At 43.0% G+C, this 17,708-nt stretch overlaps 1 protein-coding gene across 2 annotated transcripts in view; it reads left to right on the forward strand.

Annotated features, from left to right (window-relative positions):
• Positions 1-17,708, forward strand: part of dachd (dachshund d) — a 381,753-nt gene that overhangs the window by 222,922 nt on the left and 141,123 nt on the right. Inside the window, exons 4-6 of one of the 2 annotated variants that reach the window (XM_014163781.2) lie at positions 5,416-5,588; positions 6,004-6,205; positions 6,577-6,717. In XM_014163781.2, coding sequence (XP_014019256.1) covers positions 5,416-5,588; positions 6,004-6,205; positions 6,577-6,717 — 516 coding nt within the window. The remainder of the gene's footprint in view (positions 1-5,415; positions 5,589-6,003; positions 6,206-6,576; positions 6,718-17,708) is intronic. The other variant, XM_014163783.2, reaches the window with a different exon arrangement.

Here is a 17,708-nt window from a genome sequence, read left to right on the forward strand (position 1 = left end):
CCCACAACCGCAAGGCTCTCCAGAGGGTGTCTGGTCTGCACAACGCATCACCGGGGGCAAACTACCTGCCCTCCAAGACACCTACACCACCCGATGTCACAGGAAGGCCAAAAAGATCATCAAGGACAACAACCACCCGAGCCACTGCCTGTTCACCCCGCTATCATCCAGAAGGCGAGGTCAGTACAGGTGCATCAAAGCTGGGACCGAGAGACTGAAAAACAGCTTCTATCTCAAGGCCATCAGACTGTTAAACAGCCATCACTAACATTGAGTGGCTGCTGCCAACATACTGACTCAAATCTCTAGGCACTTTAATAATGAAAAATCGGATGTAATAAAAGTATCACTAGTCATTTTAAACAATGCCACTTTATATAATGTTTACATACCCTACATTACTCATCTCATATGTATATACTGTACTCTATACCATCTACTGCATCTTGCCTATGCCGCATGGCCATCACTCATCCATATATTTATATGTGCATATTCTTATTCATCCCTTTAACCTTGTGTGTATAAGGTAGTCGTTGTGAATTTGTTAGATCACTTGTTAGATATTACTGCACTGTCAGAACTCGAAGCACAAGCATTTCACTACACTCGCATTAACTTCTGCTAACCATGTGTATGTGACCAATACAATTTGATTTGATTTGAACACAACCACAAAAAAGTCCCACACCTATAGACCATGTGTGTGCATCACAGCCTTCACCTTTATCTGAGAAATGCACCAGCAACATGTGGGCATTTTTATGAGATGAATTAGTAGAATAGCCTAGATTGTTTTGGAGTATGTGAATACTGTATATTTATACACAGGAAGTAATTCTAGCAGTTTGAGTAAAATGGTGGCATTTATAGATTTCGACAGATCAGAAGAGAAACACGTCTCTGTACCATGAATGCAAAAAGAGACTTAACAACACAGTACAAATCAACCCTGTGTCTTTCCCAATCCAAATCAAAGGGACTGACCACATACGAATGAGCTCAAGTTTGACAACAGCATTTACCAATTCATTGTTCCGAAGCCCTGAGCACCTTGCTAAAACAAAGACAGATAGGCTTGAAACAAGCCATTTAATTAGCTAGCGTACGGATCCCTCAGCTTTGGCTGCGGCATGCAACCAATTACGCATTCCACAGACGTTCGCACGTTCCTACTTCACCAATGAGAGAGACAGAGAGAGAGAGCGAGAGAGGCCAGGAGAGATCCTCTCTAGCCCTTGCTGTCTCATACAGTACATCTCATCCCCTTTTCCAGTTAAAAGAAGGTAAATAGCAGAGTTAGACAGCTTCATTGGCCCTAGTGTCTGAAGAGGCCGCTCGGCCCCAGATAGCGCTGATTGTCGCTTAAATAGTGGAGCTTTTACCCAAGGCCCGGGCGCCGACCTCTGATCAATTACAGCTGACATTATTGTTTGTCGGGAGCCTTTTTCCTGGACAGAGGGAGTTAGAGAAAGAGTCTGCGCTGTGGCTGGAAATGTAATCTCTCTCTTTCGTTTCTCCTTCTCCTTCCACAAACAATAAATCATTCAGTTGAAGAGATAATAAAGTGACAAGTCGGAGCTGGTTTAAATTTTGTCAAGGGAAATCTAGCCACTCTGTAGCTAAAAGGAGACGGGACTGCTGGTTGGTACCTAGACAGAGGTCTGTGGGCTTTTTGGAAGGCTGGGTTTACGGTCCGATATTTTTGGATTAATATGCTATTAATACCCAGAGGATGCCCTATTGTTTGAAAAGGTGGTTACAATAGCTGTCTCCATCAGGACTCCTGTTAACACACACACACAAATAAACGTATGCACACACACACACACACACACACACACACAAACTTGTGCACGCATTTAGGCAGACTTTCACACACACACCGCTAGAACACCAGCAGGATTAACGATAGAGGAGATTGCTTCACTGCAGGTTAATGGCTCAGTCATTTTTATCATTGAAAAAGGTTGCAATTATTGTCCTCTTTTTAATCATGTTAAATCCTTCATCAACTGATTTTGTATTAATACTTGAACCCGCCTTTCGTTTTCCAGACCTACTCCATGTGTTTCTGTCTGACATAACACTTTTTTCATGGTGATCTTTCCAAAGGGTATTTGAATTTATTCCATTTATCCTCTATGATTTGGATCGTTGCTTATTCATGCGTGCTCTTCCGAAGTGCTGTATTACCCAACCTAATAGCTTGAGCTGTTTATCTGAGTATTAAGTGATTTGGAGTTTTAATGATGGTAGCTAAGTAGGAGTTCACCTTTGGAAGTCCCTAGGGCTTAGGCCTACTCCAGGTAAATTACTCCAAATGCTGTTGTTTATGCCCTTCAATAGGAAAGCAACACATGGGAATTCAACTCGCATCAGTTGAACTACTGTACGGGGGAATGACAGTTCTGACAAATGAATGTATCTAGAGATATGGTTGAATTAAAACCTCACTTACTGTAATGTTGATCAAGTTACATCCTTTTCAGTTTTTCCAAAAACATGTATTGACTTGATTTGTTCATGTGGTAATGTTGGAGAATTGTTGCATTACAATTAATCATTAGAAATAAGACTTGTTGTAGGCGGTAGGAAAGGCGGTAGGAAAAGCAACAACAAAAAAATCCACAAAAAGTCTATACACACACACACACACACATACAATAGTTGCCCAACATAATTCTAACCCATTCCCTATAAATCCACCATGTAAGTACCTGGGAAAAGTACCCGAATCACTTCCAAAACAAAGAGAGAAACAAGATGTCTGAAAAAACATCCATTCAAATAAACAAACACTATTTCCCAACAACTATTTCCCAACAACACCTGACATCTATGACATTGAATCCAACCAATCCAAACTGCGCCCAGTGCCTTTCAGTCCCCAGTGAAAGGACTAGGTGAACTCGTCTTGGCCTACAGCAGGTTCCCTTATAGTCAACTGAATGGGCCTTTATGGAGGAATCATCGCTTGAGGATGATGGAACGCGAAAGGGGGGCCAACACATAAGGAGTGAGATTAAGACCCCTAGAGTCCTCTACTGTATGCCCATCCGTCTGCCTTTCAGAACAAGACACATAGAATCACAGCGGCTAGCACAAGAGATCACTCAAGGATGTGTGTGTTTTAAGTTTATAGTTTCAAGTTTTTATTTGTCGTATGTACGGGATACAATTGGTATACAACGCCCAAAGAAATGATTACTTGCAGGTTCCTTCTCGACCATGCATTTGAATGACAAAATCAAAGTCACATCAGTCTCAGGCTATCTCTCTCCCCTTCTGTGTGAGTTGGTTTCCTTAAGATGTAGTGTGTGTTTTCATGTCTGCATGTTCTTGCACATGCCTGCTTTGCATGTGTGTGTGCGCACTTGCCCATGCGTATCCCTCAAAGGCAGGATAGCACTCCCCTTTCTGGCCCTTGAGTACCTTTGAAACGTAGATACACACATAGTGGGCCTCTCCATGTTGTCTCACTGTAAGCACCCCTGCCATCAGGCCCACTGTGGTGCTGTTTTAATTGAGCCCAGGAGGTAATTGTTTCAGAGTTGGAACTCGAACGAGAATGGTGGCGGGACCTTTAGGTGCACCCTTGCCTTATGCCTTTAATCTCCCTTGCTTCTTCATGCTTGGGGATGCTCACCACTCGGAATATGCATGCCATCTTTCTTATGGAAACCAACATGATTCAGGAGGAATAGGAGGGAACAACGGAGAGAAGGAGTACCTCCTTGCCTTTCATTTCACAAACAGTGTCCTTGTCTTTTGAGGATTTCTTTGCGCTGTTGATCGCCTTGCCCCTTGTTGCCAACTGATGTTTTGTCGCAAAAGCAGAGTTGTTTTGTGGATTAGCTTTTTGTGGTGGTTGTTCTAGTGGTGTTTGTTCTCTTCTTGTTCTTTAGGCTTTTTACCATGAGCCAAGTTGCCAAAAGAAAATCTACAGCGGGGCTTAGTCAGATTCAGTAGCTTCTGTGAGGCATTGAGATTTTTTTTAAAGCACTTCAGTGGAAAACATCTGAGTGGCGAAGGAAAAAGACAAAAATGTTCCCAGTCACTTTTGAGCCCACCAAGTTCAAAGCACTCCAAAAAGGAGGTGGGGGTGCTGAGAGGAGGAGAGCTGTGGTTTCGGGGACAGACACCTAGCACTGACCTTCTGTGTGTGTTCATGTCCTTTGAAAGTTGTTCATTATACTGTATCATCTAAAGGCACAGCGTAGCGCCAGCCTACACTATCCCCAATGGTATTCCTTACATTTTTGTCCGACTTATGTCTTGACTTTGACCAATTAGAGTACTATTGCCGAGCTGAAATGGAATAATTTTAAACATTTGTAAGATATCTGATCTTGCGATGAGGTAATGTAATACAGATTACACAACGGAGGCGAAATGAAAATTCCCTGTTGTTGTAAGAGTTAAAAATCAGACTTGCTTGATCTGTGGTGTAGCTTGTTCAGCTTGTAGCCATTTTTCACAGTGATGTGTTTCCCAAATGGCATCCTATTCACTATATAGTGCACTACTTTTGACCTTGGGTCCAAAAGTAGCACACAATAAAGGGAATAGGATGCCATTTTGGACACGGACTGAGATAATTCCTTATGTGTAAGTAGCAAGCGTTATTTCCATAACATGGACCTTTTGTTCAACACAGAATCATTTCCGTGTTTTTTTTATGACTGTAAAAACCTTTGGCTTTGTATTTGTATTTTTTTAAGGATCGCCAAGGCAGCAGCTACTCTTCCTGGGATCCAGCATCATTAAGACAGTTATATACAGTTTAAAACATTACATGACATTACATTTATAGCACTTTACCCAATACATTTAGTGTGGCTTTGAATTATTGTGTATATATAGTTATTATCATTGCCAATTTCATTACAATTATTGTAATGGTATCTATTATTAACATGTGTTAAACATGTATGCCTCTTATGTTAATATGGAATGATACCCCGTGAAGTGTTTGAGATAAGGTTTTAAAAATATACTGTAAGGACCAGGTTTAATACATTCTGCTGATATTATTACAGTAAATTAGTGTAATGTTGTTTGATGATAATTATTTGATGTAGTTATTTTTGCATTCAATGGCATGACAAGGCATGTCAGTATCAGTATCAGGTTATACCAGCAGGGCCAGCCAGCTCAGTAAATCTTAATTCAATTAAAAAGTTTAAGAGTTACTTAGTTACTTTTTCTTATGGTGAAATAAAAATATTAACAGTCTAAAAATAGCGGGTATGCTTCTCTCAAAGGTATAGTAAATGATACCACATAACCATTACCAAGACAGGTTTTGACTGAACCCAGACTCAGTCAAATTTACCAATCAACGTCCTCCAATCGAGATGAACCAACCAATCATGGTTTCCATTAACCTATTACCTTTCTCCCCTGTTGTAGGTTTGGAACTGCCCTTCATGATGATGCCCCACCCCATGATCCCTGTTAGCTTGCCCCCTGCTTCTGTTTCCATGGCAATGAGCCAGATGAACCACCTCAGCACCATCGCCAACATGGCCGCCGCCGCACAGCAGCAGAGCCTGCCCTGCAGAATGGTCACCTCAGTCATCAAAGTAAGCTGTAATAATAATAATACTAAACTATAAAGTAAGACATTATATGACAGTGTTTCCCAATCCTGATCCTTGGGAACCATAACTTTGTTAGTGCTAGGGCAAATATATATATGTACACCTCTTTGGGTACCCAGGACCAGGATTGGAAAACACTGTTATATTCCAACATGGAAGATGTGGCACAGCCACAGAGCCTGCCCTGCATAATAATCACCTTAGTCATCAAGGTAAAGTGTCAGAATAGACACAAACTGTGTATAACAAACATACAGCTCTAGGCATTTAAAGTAACTTATAATGAACTTTTGACTGCGATGAAGGAGAGGGAAGCACTATGGAAATGGCCAGTTGATTACACAGCATCTACTTTCATGGACCTCATTTGTCGATGATGTCCCTCTGTCGCTGACAGGAGCGTGTCCCAGATAGTCCCTCCCCCGCCCCTTCCTTAGAGGACGGCAGGAGGCCCGGCAGCCACCCATCGTCCCACCGCAGCAGCAGTGTCTCCAGTTCGCCGGTCCGCACAGAGAGCTCCTCAGACAGGATACGTACGTCCCCCTATTCCCTCCCCATGCAACGAGTCAGACTGGCTAACTGCGTGTTCAGTGCCGCAAGTAAACAAACCGACTCTGCTAACCTAATTTTGTTGTTGTTGTACTGAACCGATAGATTTTAGAGTTGGAATTTTATAGTGCTCTTCATTCCTGGGTGTGTAGGTTTTTGTTCCCGCCCAGTGGTTGCACACCTAAATCAACTACTCAAGTTCTAGATTATTCATTTTATCAGTTGTGTCAGGTATATTAGTGCTGGGCTGGACACTATGGGTCCCTAGGACCAGGATTGAAGAACAGTTATTTTGAGTTGTCCACATGTTCAAAATGTGTTAGCTAGCTGTTCATTTCCAAAGACAGGGCATAGACTTGTGAACTCTAACAGACAAAGACATCTTCTACCTCACCTGTACTATTCTCTCTCTCCTCTCCAGCCATACATCAGAATGGTTTGTCTATGAACCAAATGAACCAAGCTCTGCTGGGCCTCTCCCCTAGCATTCTGCCTGGGCCTAAAGAAGGAGACCTAGCCCACGACATGAGCCACGAAGCAAAGAGGATGCACATCGACAAAGGTAAGATGTGTCCTATTGCAAAACTTTAAAGAGCAACTGAACTTCCTGATTTGGCCTTGTTTTGACACTTTATAATTAAGAAATGCTAGCGGCCATGATGGAAGCCAAAAGAGAGTTGTTTTGGGGGTGTGGTTTAATGTGGATATTACTTGGGTGTGTCTTTCCCATTCAATCACAACAAACAAGGGCGGTAGTGAGTACAGCGAGGTAAGCTAAGTTATCTTTTCTATGGAGAAAACAAAGTTTTGAAGTTGAGGACTTCTCCCTTCCTGACTGACTCACCATTTTAAGATTGTCTGCTAATACAGTTCTATGTGTAGGCTAAAGCCTGCGCTGACCTTGTGTTTAACTAAGCTGACAGCAGCTAGCTAGCATAGCTTGGAATGCTTCAGCTGGCTTGCCTATCTAGCTGATATTTCTCTGTCAAATCAGTTATGGCAAGGTAGCAAGAGCCAGTGTCTGGAATGTGCTTCATAAGACACTTGTTCTACAACACATTGCTACGAAAGTAGCTTGCAACTTACTTTCAAAGTTTCAGCACAACATGTAAAGACAGGTTGATTGCCCATAGGAAGAACACGATAATAAGAAGATCACGAGAAAGTAAGTAAGCTACAAACAGGGCCAGTTCCAGGGTCAGTGCCAATTCCATTTGCAGGGATACTGGAGTGGTAGGGGTAGATATGTAAAGGGACAAGGTGACTAGGCATCAGGATAAATGATAAACAGAGTAGTAGCAGTGTATATGATGATTGTATGTGAGTGCATATGTAGAGTCAGTATGAATGTGTGTGTTATGTGTGTGTGAGCAAATAAAGTTGTGTGTGTGTGTTGGAGTGTCAGTGAGAGTGTGTGTGTTGGAGTGCAAAAATAAAAGGGTCAATGCAGATAGTCTGTGAAGCCATTGTGTTAGCTATTTAGCAGTCGTATGGCTTGGGGAAGCTGTTCAGGAACCTGTTGGTGTCAGACTTGTTGCTCCAGTAGAGAACAGTCTATGGCTTGAGTGGCTGGAGTGTTTATCACTCTTCTGGGCCTTCCTTTCATGTGTAGGGGATGGCAGAGTAATCGGCCCCTGTGATGTACTGAGCTGTCCTCACTGCCCTCTTGTAGCGTCATGCGATTGAGGCCTGTGTAGTTGCCATACCAAGCAGTGATGCAGCCAGTCCAGATGCTCTCAGTGGTGCAGCTGTAGAACATTTTGAGGATTGAAGGGCCCATGCCAAATCTTATCAACCTCCTGAGGGGGAAGAGGCACTGTGGCGCCTTTTTCACAAGTGTGTGTGGACCATTCAAGTTCTTAGTGATTTGACCCGTCAGGAAGTCCAGGATCCAGCTGCAGAGGGAGGTGTTCAGTTAATGAACAGCATTCTCACATAGGTTTTCCTCTTATCTATGTGGGAGAGGGCAGTGTGTAGTGCAATTGAGATTGCGTCATCCATGGATCTGTTGGGGTGATATGCAAATTGGAATGTATCTAGGGTGTCTGGGATGGAGTTGATGTGTGCCATAACCAGCCTTTCAAAGCACTTCCTGATTACAGTTGTGAGTGCTACAGGGATGTAGTCATTGTGGCAGGTAGCCTTAGAGTTCTTGGGAACAGGAATGATGGTGGTCAGCTTGAGACGTGAGGATTACAGACTGGGAGAAGGAGAGGTTGAAAATGACCATTAACCTGTTAGGGCTAGGGGGCAGTATTGACATGGCCGGATAAAAAACGTACCCGATTTAATCTGGTTACTACTCCTGCCCAGTAACTAGAATATGCATATAATTATTGGCTTTGGATAGAAAACACCCTAAAGTTTCTAAAACTGTTTGAATGATGTCTGTGAATATAACAGAACTCATATGGCAGGCCAAAACCTGAGAAGATTCCATGCAGGAAGTGGCCTGTCTGACAAGTTGTGTTTCATCTTGGCTCTTTTTATTGAAGACTGAGGATCTTTGCTATAACGTGACACTTCCTACGGCTCCCATAGGCTCTCAGAGCCCGGGAAAAAGCTGAACGATATCGAGGCAGCCTCTGGCTGAAACACTTTATCGCGTTTGGCAAGTGGCCGATCAGAGTACTATGGGCTTAGGCGCGTGCCCGAGTCGACCCCATGCTTTATTTTCTTTCGTCTGTTTACCTAAACGCAGATTCCCGGTCGGAATATTATCGCTTTTTTATGAGAAAAATGGCATAAAAATTGATTTTAAACAGCGGTTGACATGCTTCGAAGTACGGTAATGGAATATTTAGACATTTTTGGTCACGAATTGCGCCATTCTCGTCACCCTTATTTACCCTTTCGGATAGTGTCTTGAACGCACGAACAAAACGCCGCTATTTGGATATAACAATGGATTATTTTGAACCAAACCAACATTTGTTATTGAAGTAGAAGTCCTGGGAGTGCATTCTGACGAAGACAGCAAAGGTAATAACATTTTTCTTATAGTAAATCTGACTTTGGTGAGTGCTAAACTTGCTGGGTGTCTAAATAGCTAGCCCTGTGATGCCGGGCTATCTACTGAGAATATTGCAAAATGTGCTTTCACCGAAAAGCTATTTTAAAATCGGACATAGAGTGCATAGAGGAGTTCTGTATCTATAATTCTTAAAATAATTGTTATGCTTTTTGTGAACGTTTATCGTGAGTAATTTAGTAAATTACCGGCAGTGTTCGGTGGGAATGCTAGTCACATGCTAGTCACATGCTAATTTAAAAAGCTGGTTTTTGATATAAATATGAACTTGATTGAACAAAACATGCATGTATTGTATAACATAATGTCCTAGGTGTGTCGTCTGATGAAGATCATCAAAGGTTAGTGCTGCATTTAGCTGTCTTCTGGGTTTTTGTGACATTATATGCTAGCTTGAAAAATGGGTGTCTGATTATTTCTGGCTGGGTACTCTGCTGACATAATCTAATGTTTTGCTTTCGTTGTAAAGCCTTTTTGAAATCGGACAGTGTGGTTAGATTAACGAGAGTCTTGTCTTTTAAAATGGTGTAAAATAGTCATATGTTTGAAAAATTTAAGTTTTTGCATTTTTGAGGAATTTGAATAACGCGCCACGGGATTACACTGGCTGTTGAGTTGGTGGGACGCCCACCTAGCCCAGAGAGGTTAAAATGCTCTGCACATGCTCTGAAAACATGCCCTGGAATACAGTCCGGCCTTGCAAGTGTTGACCTGATTAAAAACATTACTCATGTCGGCCTTCGAGAGCAAGATCAGCCAGTCCTCTGGGTCAGCAGCGGCCCTCATACAAGGCTCGGTGTTGTTTTTGTCGAAGCTTGCATAAAATGCATTGAGTTCGACTGGTAGAGAGGCATCATTGGGTAGATCATGGCTAGGTCTTCCTTTGTAATCCGTAATGGAGTGTAGCCCCAGCCACATGTGTCGGGCATTGGAGCCTATGCAATAGGATTCCAACTTGTTCCTATATTGTCCTTTTGCTTGTTTGAAGGTTCTGCAGAGGTTGTAGCAGGACTTGTTTGTTTTTCTGAGCCGCAGCCTCAGGGTTGGCTGAGATAGCCTTGTGCGCAGTAGCCCACAGGTAGCCCTGTCTAGGGCTTTTGATTGGGGAAGCTACAAACCTTCACAATGCAACGTTGGTGATGCATTTCCCAATGAAGCCGGTGACAGAGGTAGTTAGCTCATCGATGCTATTGGCGGAGTCCCGGGAACATATTCCAGTCAGCGCTAGCAAGCAGTCCTGTACCATATTCTGTGATTCGGAAGACCATTTCTCTACGGAGAGCCTCACAGGTACTTCCTGTTTGAGCTTCTGCTTGTAGACAGGAAGCAGATGTATTAGGTCATGATCTGAGTTGCCGAAGGGGGGACGTGGGAGGGCCTTGTACGCTTGCTTATGGGTAGAGTAACAGTAGTCTAGGACTTTATTGCCCAAAGTGGCGAAGGAGACCTGTTAATAACCTCTCTGGGCGAGGCGGGACGAAATCGTCCCACCTACGCAACAGCCAGTGTAATCCCGTGGCGCGATTTTCAAATACCTTAGAAATGCTATTACTTCAATTTCTCAAACATATGACTATTTTACACCATTTTAAAGACAAGACTCTCGTTAATCTAACCACACTGTCCGATTTCAAAAAGGCTTTACAACGAAAGCAAAACATTAGATTATGTCAGCAGAGTACCCAGCCAGAAATAATCAGACACCCATTTTTCAAGCTAGCATATAATGTCACAAAAACCCAGAAGACAGCTAAATGCAGCACTAACCTTTGATGATCTTCATCAGATGACACACCTAGGACATTATGTTATACAATACATGCATGTTTTGTTCAATCAAGTTCATATTTATATCAAAAACCAGCTTTTAAATTAGCATGTGACTAGCATGTGACTAGCATTCCCACCGAACACTGCCGGTGAATTTACTAAATTACTCACGATAAACGTTCACAAAAACATAACAATTATTTTAAGAATTATAGATACAGAACTCCTCTATGCACTCGATATGTCCGATTTTAAAATAGCTTTTCGGTGAAAGCACATTTTGCAATATTCTCAGTAGATAGCCCGGCATCACAGGGCTAGCTATTTAGACACCCAGCAAGTTTAGCACTCACCAAAGTCAGATTTACTATAAGAAAAATGTTATTACCTTTGCTGTTCTTCGTCAGAATGCACTCCCAGGACTTCTACTTCAATAACAAATGTTGGTTTGGTCCCAAATAATCCATTGTTATATCCAAATAGCGGCGTTTTGTTCGTGCGTTCAAGACACTATCCGAAAGGGTAAATAAGGGTGACGAGCATGGCGCATTTCGTGTCCAAAAAAAATTCTAAATATTCCATTACCGTACTTCGAAGCATGTCAACCGCTGTTTAAAATCAATTTTTATGCAATTTTTTCGTAAAAAAGCGTTAATATTCCGACCGGGAATCTGCGTTTAGGTAAACAGACGAAAGAAAATAAAGCATGGAGTCGACTCGGGCACACGCCTAAGCCCATAGTACTCTGATCGGCCACTTGCCAAATGCGATGTGTTTCAGCCAGAGGCTGCCTCGATATCATTCCGCTTTTCCCGGGCTCTGAGAGCCTATGGGAGCCGTAGGAAGTGTCACGTTATAGCAAAGATCCTCAGTCTTCAATAAAAAGAGCCAAGATGAACAACAACTTGTCAGACAGCCCACTTCCTGCATGGAATCTTCTCAGGTTTTGGCCTGCCATATGAGTTCTATTATACTCACAGACACCATTCAAACAGTTTTCGAAACGTTAGGGTGTTTTCTATCCAAAGCCAATAATTATATGCATATTCTAGTTACTGGGCAGGAGTAGTAACCAGATTAAATCGGGTACGATTTTTATCGGGCCGTGTCAATACTGCCCACTAGCCCTAACAGGTTAAAAGTTTAAATTCTTGTTAATCTAACTGCATTGTTCGATTTACAATAGGCTTTACAGCGAAAGCATACCATGCAATTGTTTGAGGACCGCGCCCCACATCAACATATTTTTCAACCAGCACAGGCTTCATAAAATCACAAATAGCGATTAAATAAATCACTTACTTTTGGAAATCTTCCTCTGTTTGCAATCCCAAGGGTCCCAGCTACAACATGAATGGTCGTTTTGTTAGATAAAATCCTTCTTTATATCTCAAAAAGTCTGTTTAGTTGGCGCCATCGATTTCAGTAATCCACTCATTCAACATGCAGACAAAGGAATCCAAAAAGCTACCGCTAAACTTTCTTCAAACAATGTTTCTATATAATCCTCAGGTACCCGAAATGTAAATAAACTATAATATTTCAACTATAATATTTCATAAGGAAAGAAGTATGTTCAATAGAAAAGTAACATTTCCTTTGTTTAGCATCTCTTTGTGAACATTCCAAGATGGCGTAGCAGTCGGACATGTGTTTGCCTTTGTCTTATCCCGTGTAAAGAGCCATTTTTTTCCGTATATATCTTAATCTCACTTTCTATCTACGAACTAAATATACTTTCCTGCAACCGCCTCACCCAATGTGGTACGGATCTGCTCTTTTTATCCCTTTAACTGGAACCTCCATCAGGAGCTAGCCAGCTAACTAGCTACTAGTCTTGTTAGCCACGGCTAGCGGTCTTCACCTTTTTCTCAGTCACCAGCCACCCTTAGCTCGGGCAATACCTGCCAGTCTGCACAGCACAATATCAACCCAGAGCATGTCGGACTGCTTCCCTCTACCACATCACCAGATTCCTGCCGCTCTGGATCATTACACCATCATCGCAGCTAGCTAGCTGCAAACGAGTGGCTACTGTTAGCTAACGCCTCTGTCCCAAAGCAAGCACCAGTTAGCCTTGAGCTAGCCTCGAGCTAGGCCCATATACCAGCTAATTCTAGGGCTACAATACCTCTTTTGCCAATTGGCCTGGACCCTTTATTGTCGACACGGAGCCCCGCCGATCCATCACGACTGGACTGCCAACGTGATCGCCCGATGTGGTCTCAACAGGCTATTCTGTTACGATGTCGCCGAAGAACCATCTGCTATCCCGGCCCACTAGCTTTCTGAACGCTGTGTCCCCTGCTCGCCTAGCGTAGTAGTGACTACCGAACGGCACCCTGACTCACCTATTGCTGCTCTTTTGACCCTATGATCACTCGCTTCACAGCTGATGCCCCCTCGACTGTTTCAATAACACGGTACCTCATTTTGTTTACCTGTCAGCCCCAGCCTCGAACTCAGGTCCTGTAGGTACCTAACTGACCCACTCTGCCCATTCATCGCCATTTACCCGTTGTTGTCTTAGCTCTCCTGATCAACACCTGTGATTTCTTTATGCCTCTCTCTAATGTCAATATGCCTTGTCTACTGCTGTCTTAGCTAGTTCTTATTGTTTTATTTCACTGTAGAGTCCTCAGTCCCGCTCAACTTGCCTTAGATAGTTCTTTTGTCCCACCCCACACACATGTGGAGACCTCACCTGGCTTAACTGGTGCCTCCAGAGACGAAACCTCTCTCATCGTCACTCAACGCCTTGGTTTACCTCCACTGTACTCACATCCTACCATACCCTGGGGAGGCAGGGTAGCCTAGTGGTTAGAGCGTTGTACTAGTAACCGAAAGGTTGCAAGTTCGAACCCCGAGCTGACATGGTACAAATCTGTCGTTCTGCCCCTGAACAAGGCAGTTAACCCATTGTTCCTAGGCCGTCATTGAAAACAAGAATATGCTCTTAACTGACTTGCCTAGTTAAATAAAGGTAATTAAAATTAATAAAATACCATTGGCTGTACATTATGCCCTGAATCTATTCTACCACGCCCAGAAATCTGCTCCTTTTATTCTCTGTTCCCAACGCACTAGATGACCAGTTCTTATAGCCTTTAGCCGTACCCTGATCCTAATCCTCCTCTGTTCCTCTGTTGATGTAGACGTTAACCCAGGCCCTGTAGCCCCCAGTTCACCTCCTATTCCCCAGGTGCTATCATTTGTTGACTTCTGTGACTGAAAAAGCCTTGGTTTCATGCATGTTAACATCAGAAGCCTCCTCCCTAAGGTTGTTTTATTCACTGCTTTAGCACACTCCGCCAACCCTGATGTCCTTGCTGTGTCTGAATCCTGGCTTAGGAAGGCCACCAAAAATGTGGAAATGTACATCCCCAACTACAACAATTTCCGCCAAGATAGAACTGCCAAAGGGGGTGGAGTTGCAATCTACTGCAGAGATAGTCTTCAGTTCTGTCATGCTATCCAGGTCTATGCCCAAACAGTTCGAGCTTCTACTTTTAAAAATCCATCTTTCCAGAAATAAGTCTCTCACTGTTGCCACTTGCTATAGACCCCCCTCAGCTCCCAGCTGTGCCCTGGACACCATATGTGAATTAAATGTCCCCCATTTATCTTCAGAGTTCGTACTGTTAGGTGACCTAAACTGGGATATGCTTAACAACCCGGCCATCCTACAATCTGAACTAGATGCTCTCAATCTAACACAAATTATCAATGAACCTACCAGGTACAACCCTAAATCCGTAAACATGGGCTCCCTCAAAGATATCATCCTGACCAACCTGCCCTCTAAATACACCTCTGCTGTCTTAAACCAGGATCTCAGCGATCATTGCCTGCATCCGTAATGGGTCCGCAGTCAAACGACCACCCCTCATCACTGTCAAACGCTCCCTAAAACACTTCAGCGAGCAGGCCTTTCTAATCGACCTGGCCCGGGTTTCCTGGAAGGATATTGACCTCATTCCGTCAGTAGAGGATACCTGGTTATTCTTTAAAAGTGCTTTCCTCACTATCTTAAATAAGCATGCCCCATTCAAAAAATGTTGAACTAAGAACACATATAGCCCTTGGTTCACTCCAGACTTGACTGCCCTTGACCAGCACAAAAACATCCTGTGGCGTACTGCATTAGCCCGCGATATGCAACTTTTCAGGGAAGTTAGGAACCAATATACACAGGCAGTTAGGAAAGCAAAGGCTAGCTTTTGAAACAGAAATTTGCATCCTGTAGCACAAACTCCAAAAAGTTCTGGGACACTGTAAAGTCCATGGAGAATAAGAGCACCTCCTCCCAGCTGCCCACTGCACTGAGTCTAGGAAACACTGTCACCACCGATCTACGATAATCGAGAATTTCAATAAGCATTTTTCTACGGCTGGCCATGCTTTCCACCTGGCTACCCCTACCCCGGCCAACAGCTTTGCACCCCCACAGCAAATTGCCGAAGCCTCCCCCACTTCTCCTTCACCCAAATCCAGATAGCTGATTTCCTTATAGATTGGAAAGCTGCCGCGGTCATCCCCTTCTTCAAAGGGGGAGACACTCTAGACCCAAACTGTTACAGACCTATATCTATCCTACCCTGCCTTTGTAAAGTCTTCGAAAGCCAAGTTAACCTCACTAGGGTAGGGGGCAGCATTCAGAATTTTGGATGAAAAGCGTGCCCAATGTAAACTGCCTGCTACTCAGGTCCAGAAGCTAGGATATGCATATAATAGATAGAAAACACTCTAAAGTTTCCAAAACTGTTACAATAATGTCTGTGAGTATAACAGAACTGATATGGCAGGCAAAAACCTGAGGAAAATCCATCCAGGAAGTGCTATTATTTTGAAATGCCGTTTTTCCATTGAAAGCCTATCCACCATACAAAGACTTATGATGCAGTTCAAGTTCCCTATGGCTTCCACCACATGTGGCCAGTCTTTAGGCATTGTTTCAGGCTTTTACTCTGAAAAAGGAGGGAGAAACACCACTTTCAATGAGAGGACAGTGGAAATTTCCAGACATGAGTCCTGCGCGTGACCGGGACGTGCCTTTCTTGTTTTTCCTTATCTATTGACGAAGCTATTGTCCGGTTGAAATATGATCGATTATTTAAAACAAAAACAACCTGAGGATTGATTATAAACATCGTTTGACATGTTTCTACGAACTTTTATGGTACTTTTTAGATTTTTTTGTCTGTCTGTTGTGACCGCTCTTTGTTCCAATGAATTACTGAACAAAACGCACCAACAAAACTGAGGTTTTTGAATATAAAGAGGGACTTTATCGAACAAAATGAACATTTATTGGGTAACATGGAGTCTTGGGAGTGCAATCATATGAAGATCATCAAAGGTAAGTGATTAATTTTATCGTTATTTCTGACTTTTGTTGCTCGTCTACTTGGCTGGTTACTGTTTGTAATGATTTGTCTGCTGGGCGCTGTTCTCATAATTGCATGGTTTGCTTTCGCCGTAAAGTCTTTTTGAAATCTGACACCGTGGTTAGATTAATAAGAAGTTCATCTTTAAACCGATGTATAACACTTGTATGTTTCATGAATTTTTATAATTAGTATTTCTGTTTTCGAATTTGGCGCTCTGCAATTTCACTGGATGTTGGCCAGGTGGGACGGTAGCGTCCCACACCCCCTAGAGAGGTTAACAAACAGATCACCAACCTTTTCGAATCCCACCGTACCTTCTCCGCTATGCAATCTCGTTTCTGAGCTGGTCATGGGTGCACCTCAGCCATGCTCAAGGTCCTAAACGATATCATAACCACTATCGATAAAAGACAGTACTGTGCAGCCGTCTTCATCGACCGGGCCAAGGCTTTCGACTCTGTCAATCACCGCATTCTTATCGGCAGACACAACAGCCTTGGTTTCTCAAATGACTGCCTCTCCTGGTTCACCAACTACTTCTCAGATAGAGTTCAGTGTGTCAAATCGGAGGGCCTGTTGTCCGGTCCTCTGGCAGTCTCTATGGGGGTACCACAGTGTTCAATTCTCAGGCCGACTCTTTTCTCTGTATATATCAATGATGTCGTTCTTACTGCTGGTGAGTCTCTGATCCACCTCTACGCAGATGACACCATTCTGTATACTTCTGGCCCTTCCTTGGACACTGTGCTAACAAACCTCCAAAAGAACTTCAATGCCATACAACACTATTTCCGTGGCCTCCAACTGCTCTTAAATGCAAGTAAAACTAAATGCATGCTCTTCAACCGATCGCTGTCCGCACCCGATCACCCATCTAGCATCACTACGCTGGACGGTTCTGACCTAGAATATGTGGACAACTACAAATACCTAGGTGTCTGGTTAACCCTTTCACATGTACCATCACACGGGGTGTGATCGTTCTACAGTGGTCCCTGAAGCGTACGATCACACCCCGTGTGATTATAACACTCATTTAGAACGCTCATTTAGAACGGCCAGTTTCGAATGACGCAACAATCAGCATTTGAGCTGGCCACACTTTTTTCAGAAACTATTTACACAAACAGTCCTTACAAAGTTATGTCCAGAATGTGAGCAGTTTATTTTTGGATGCAATGTTCAGATATTCACAGAATTATCTATAGCATAACACAATCATCCTAACTGGAAAAATGTAGGCTACATTTGTCCTAGCGCTAACTGAGGAAAGATTGATGCAACACAAGCGGTCATATTTTCTAACTCTCGGCTGACGTAAACTATACCATTAATTAGCTAATAGCAATTACTATGTATAAT

The sequence above is a fragment of the Salmo salar genome, chromosome ssa21 (assembly GCF_905237065.1).
Source record: "Salmo salar chromosome ssa21, Ssal_v3.1, whole genome shotgun sequence".
NCBI classification, from domain to species: Eukaryota; Metazoa; Chordata; class Actinopteri; order Salmoniformes; family Salmonidae; genus Salmo; species Salmo salar.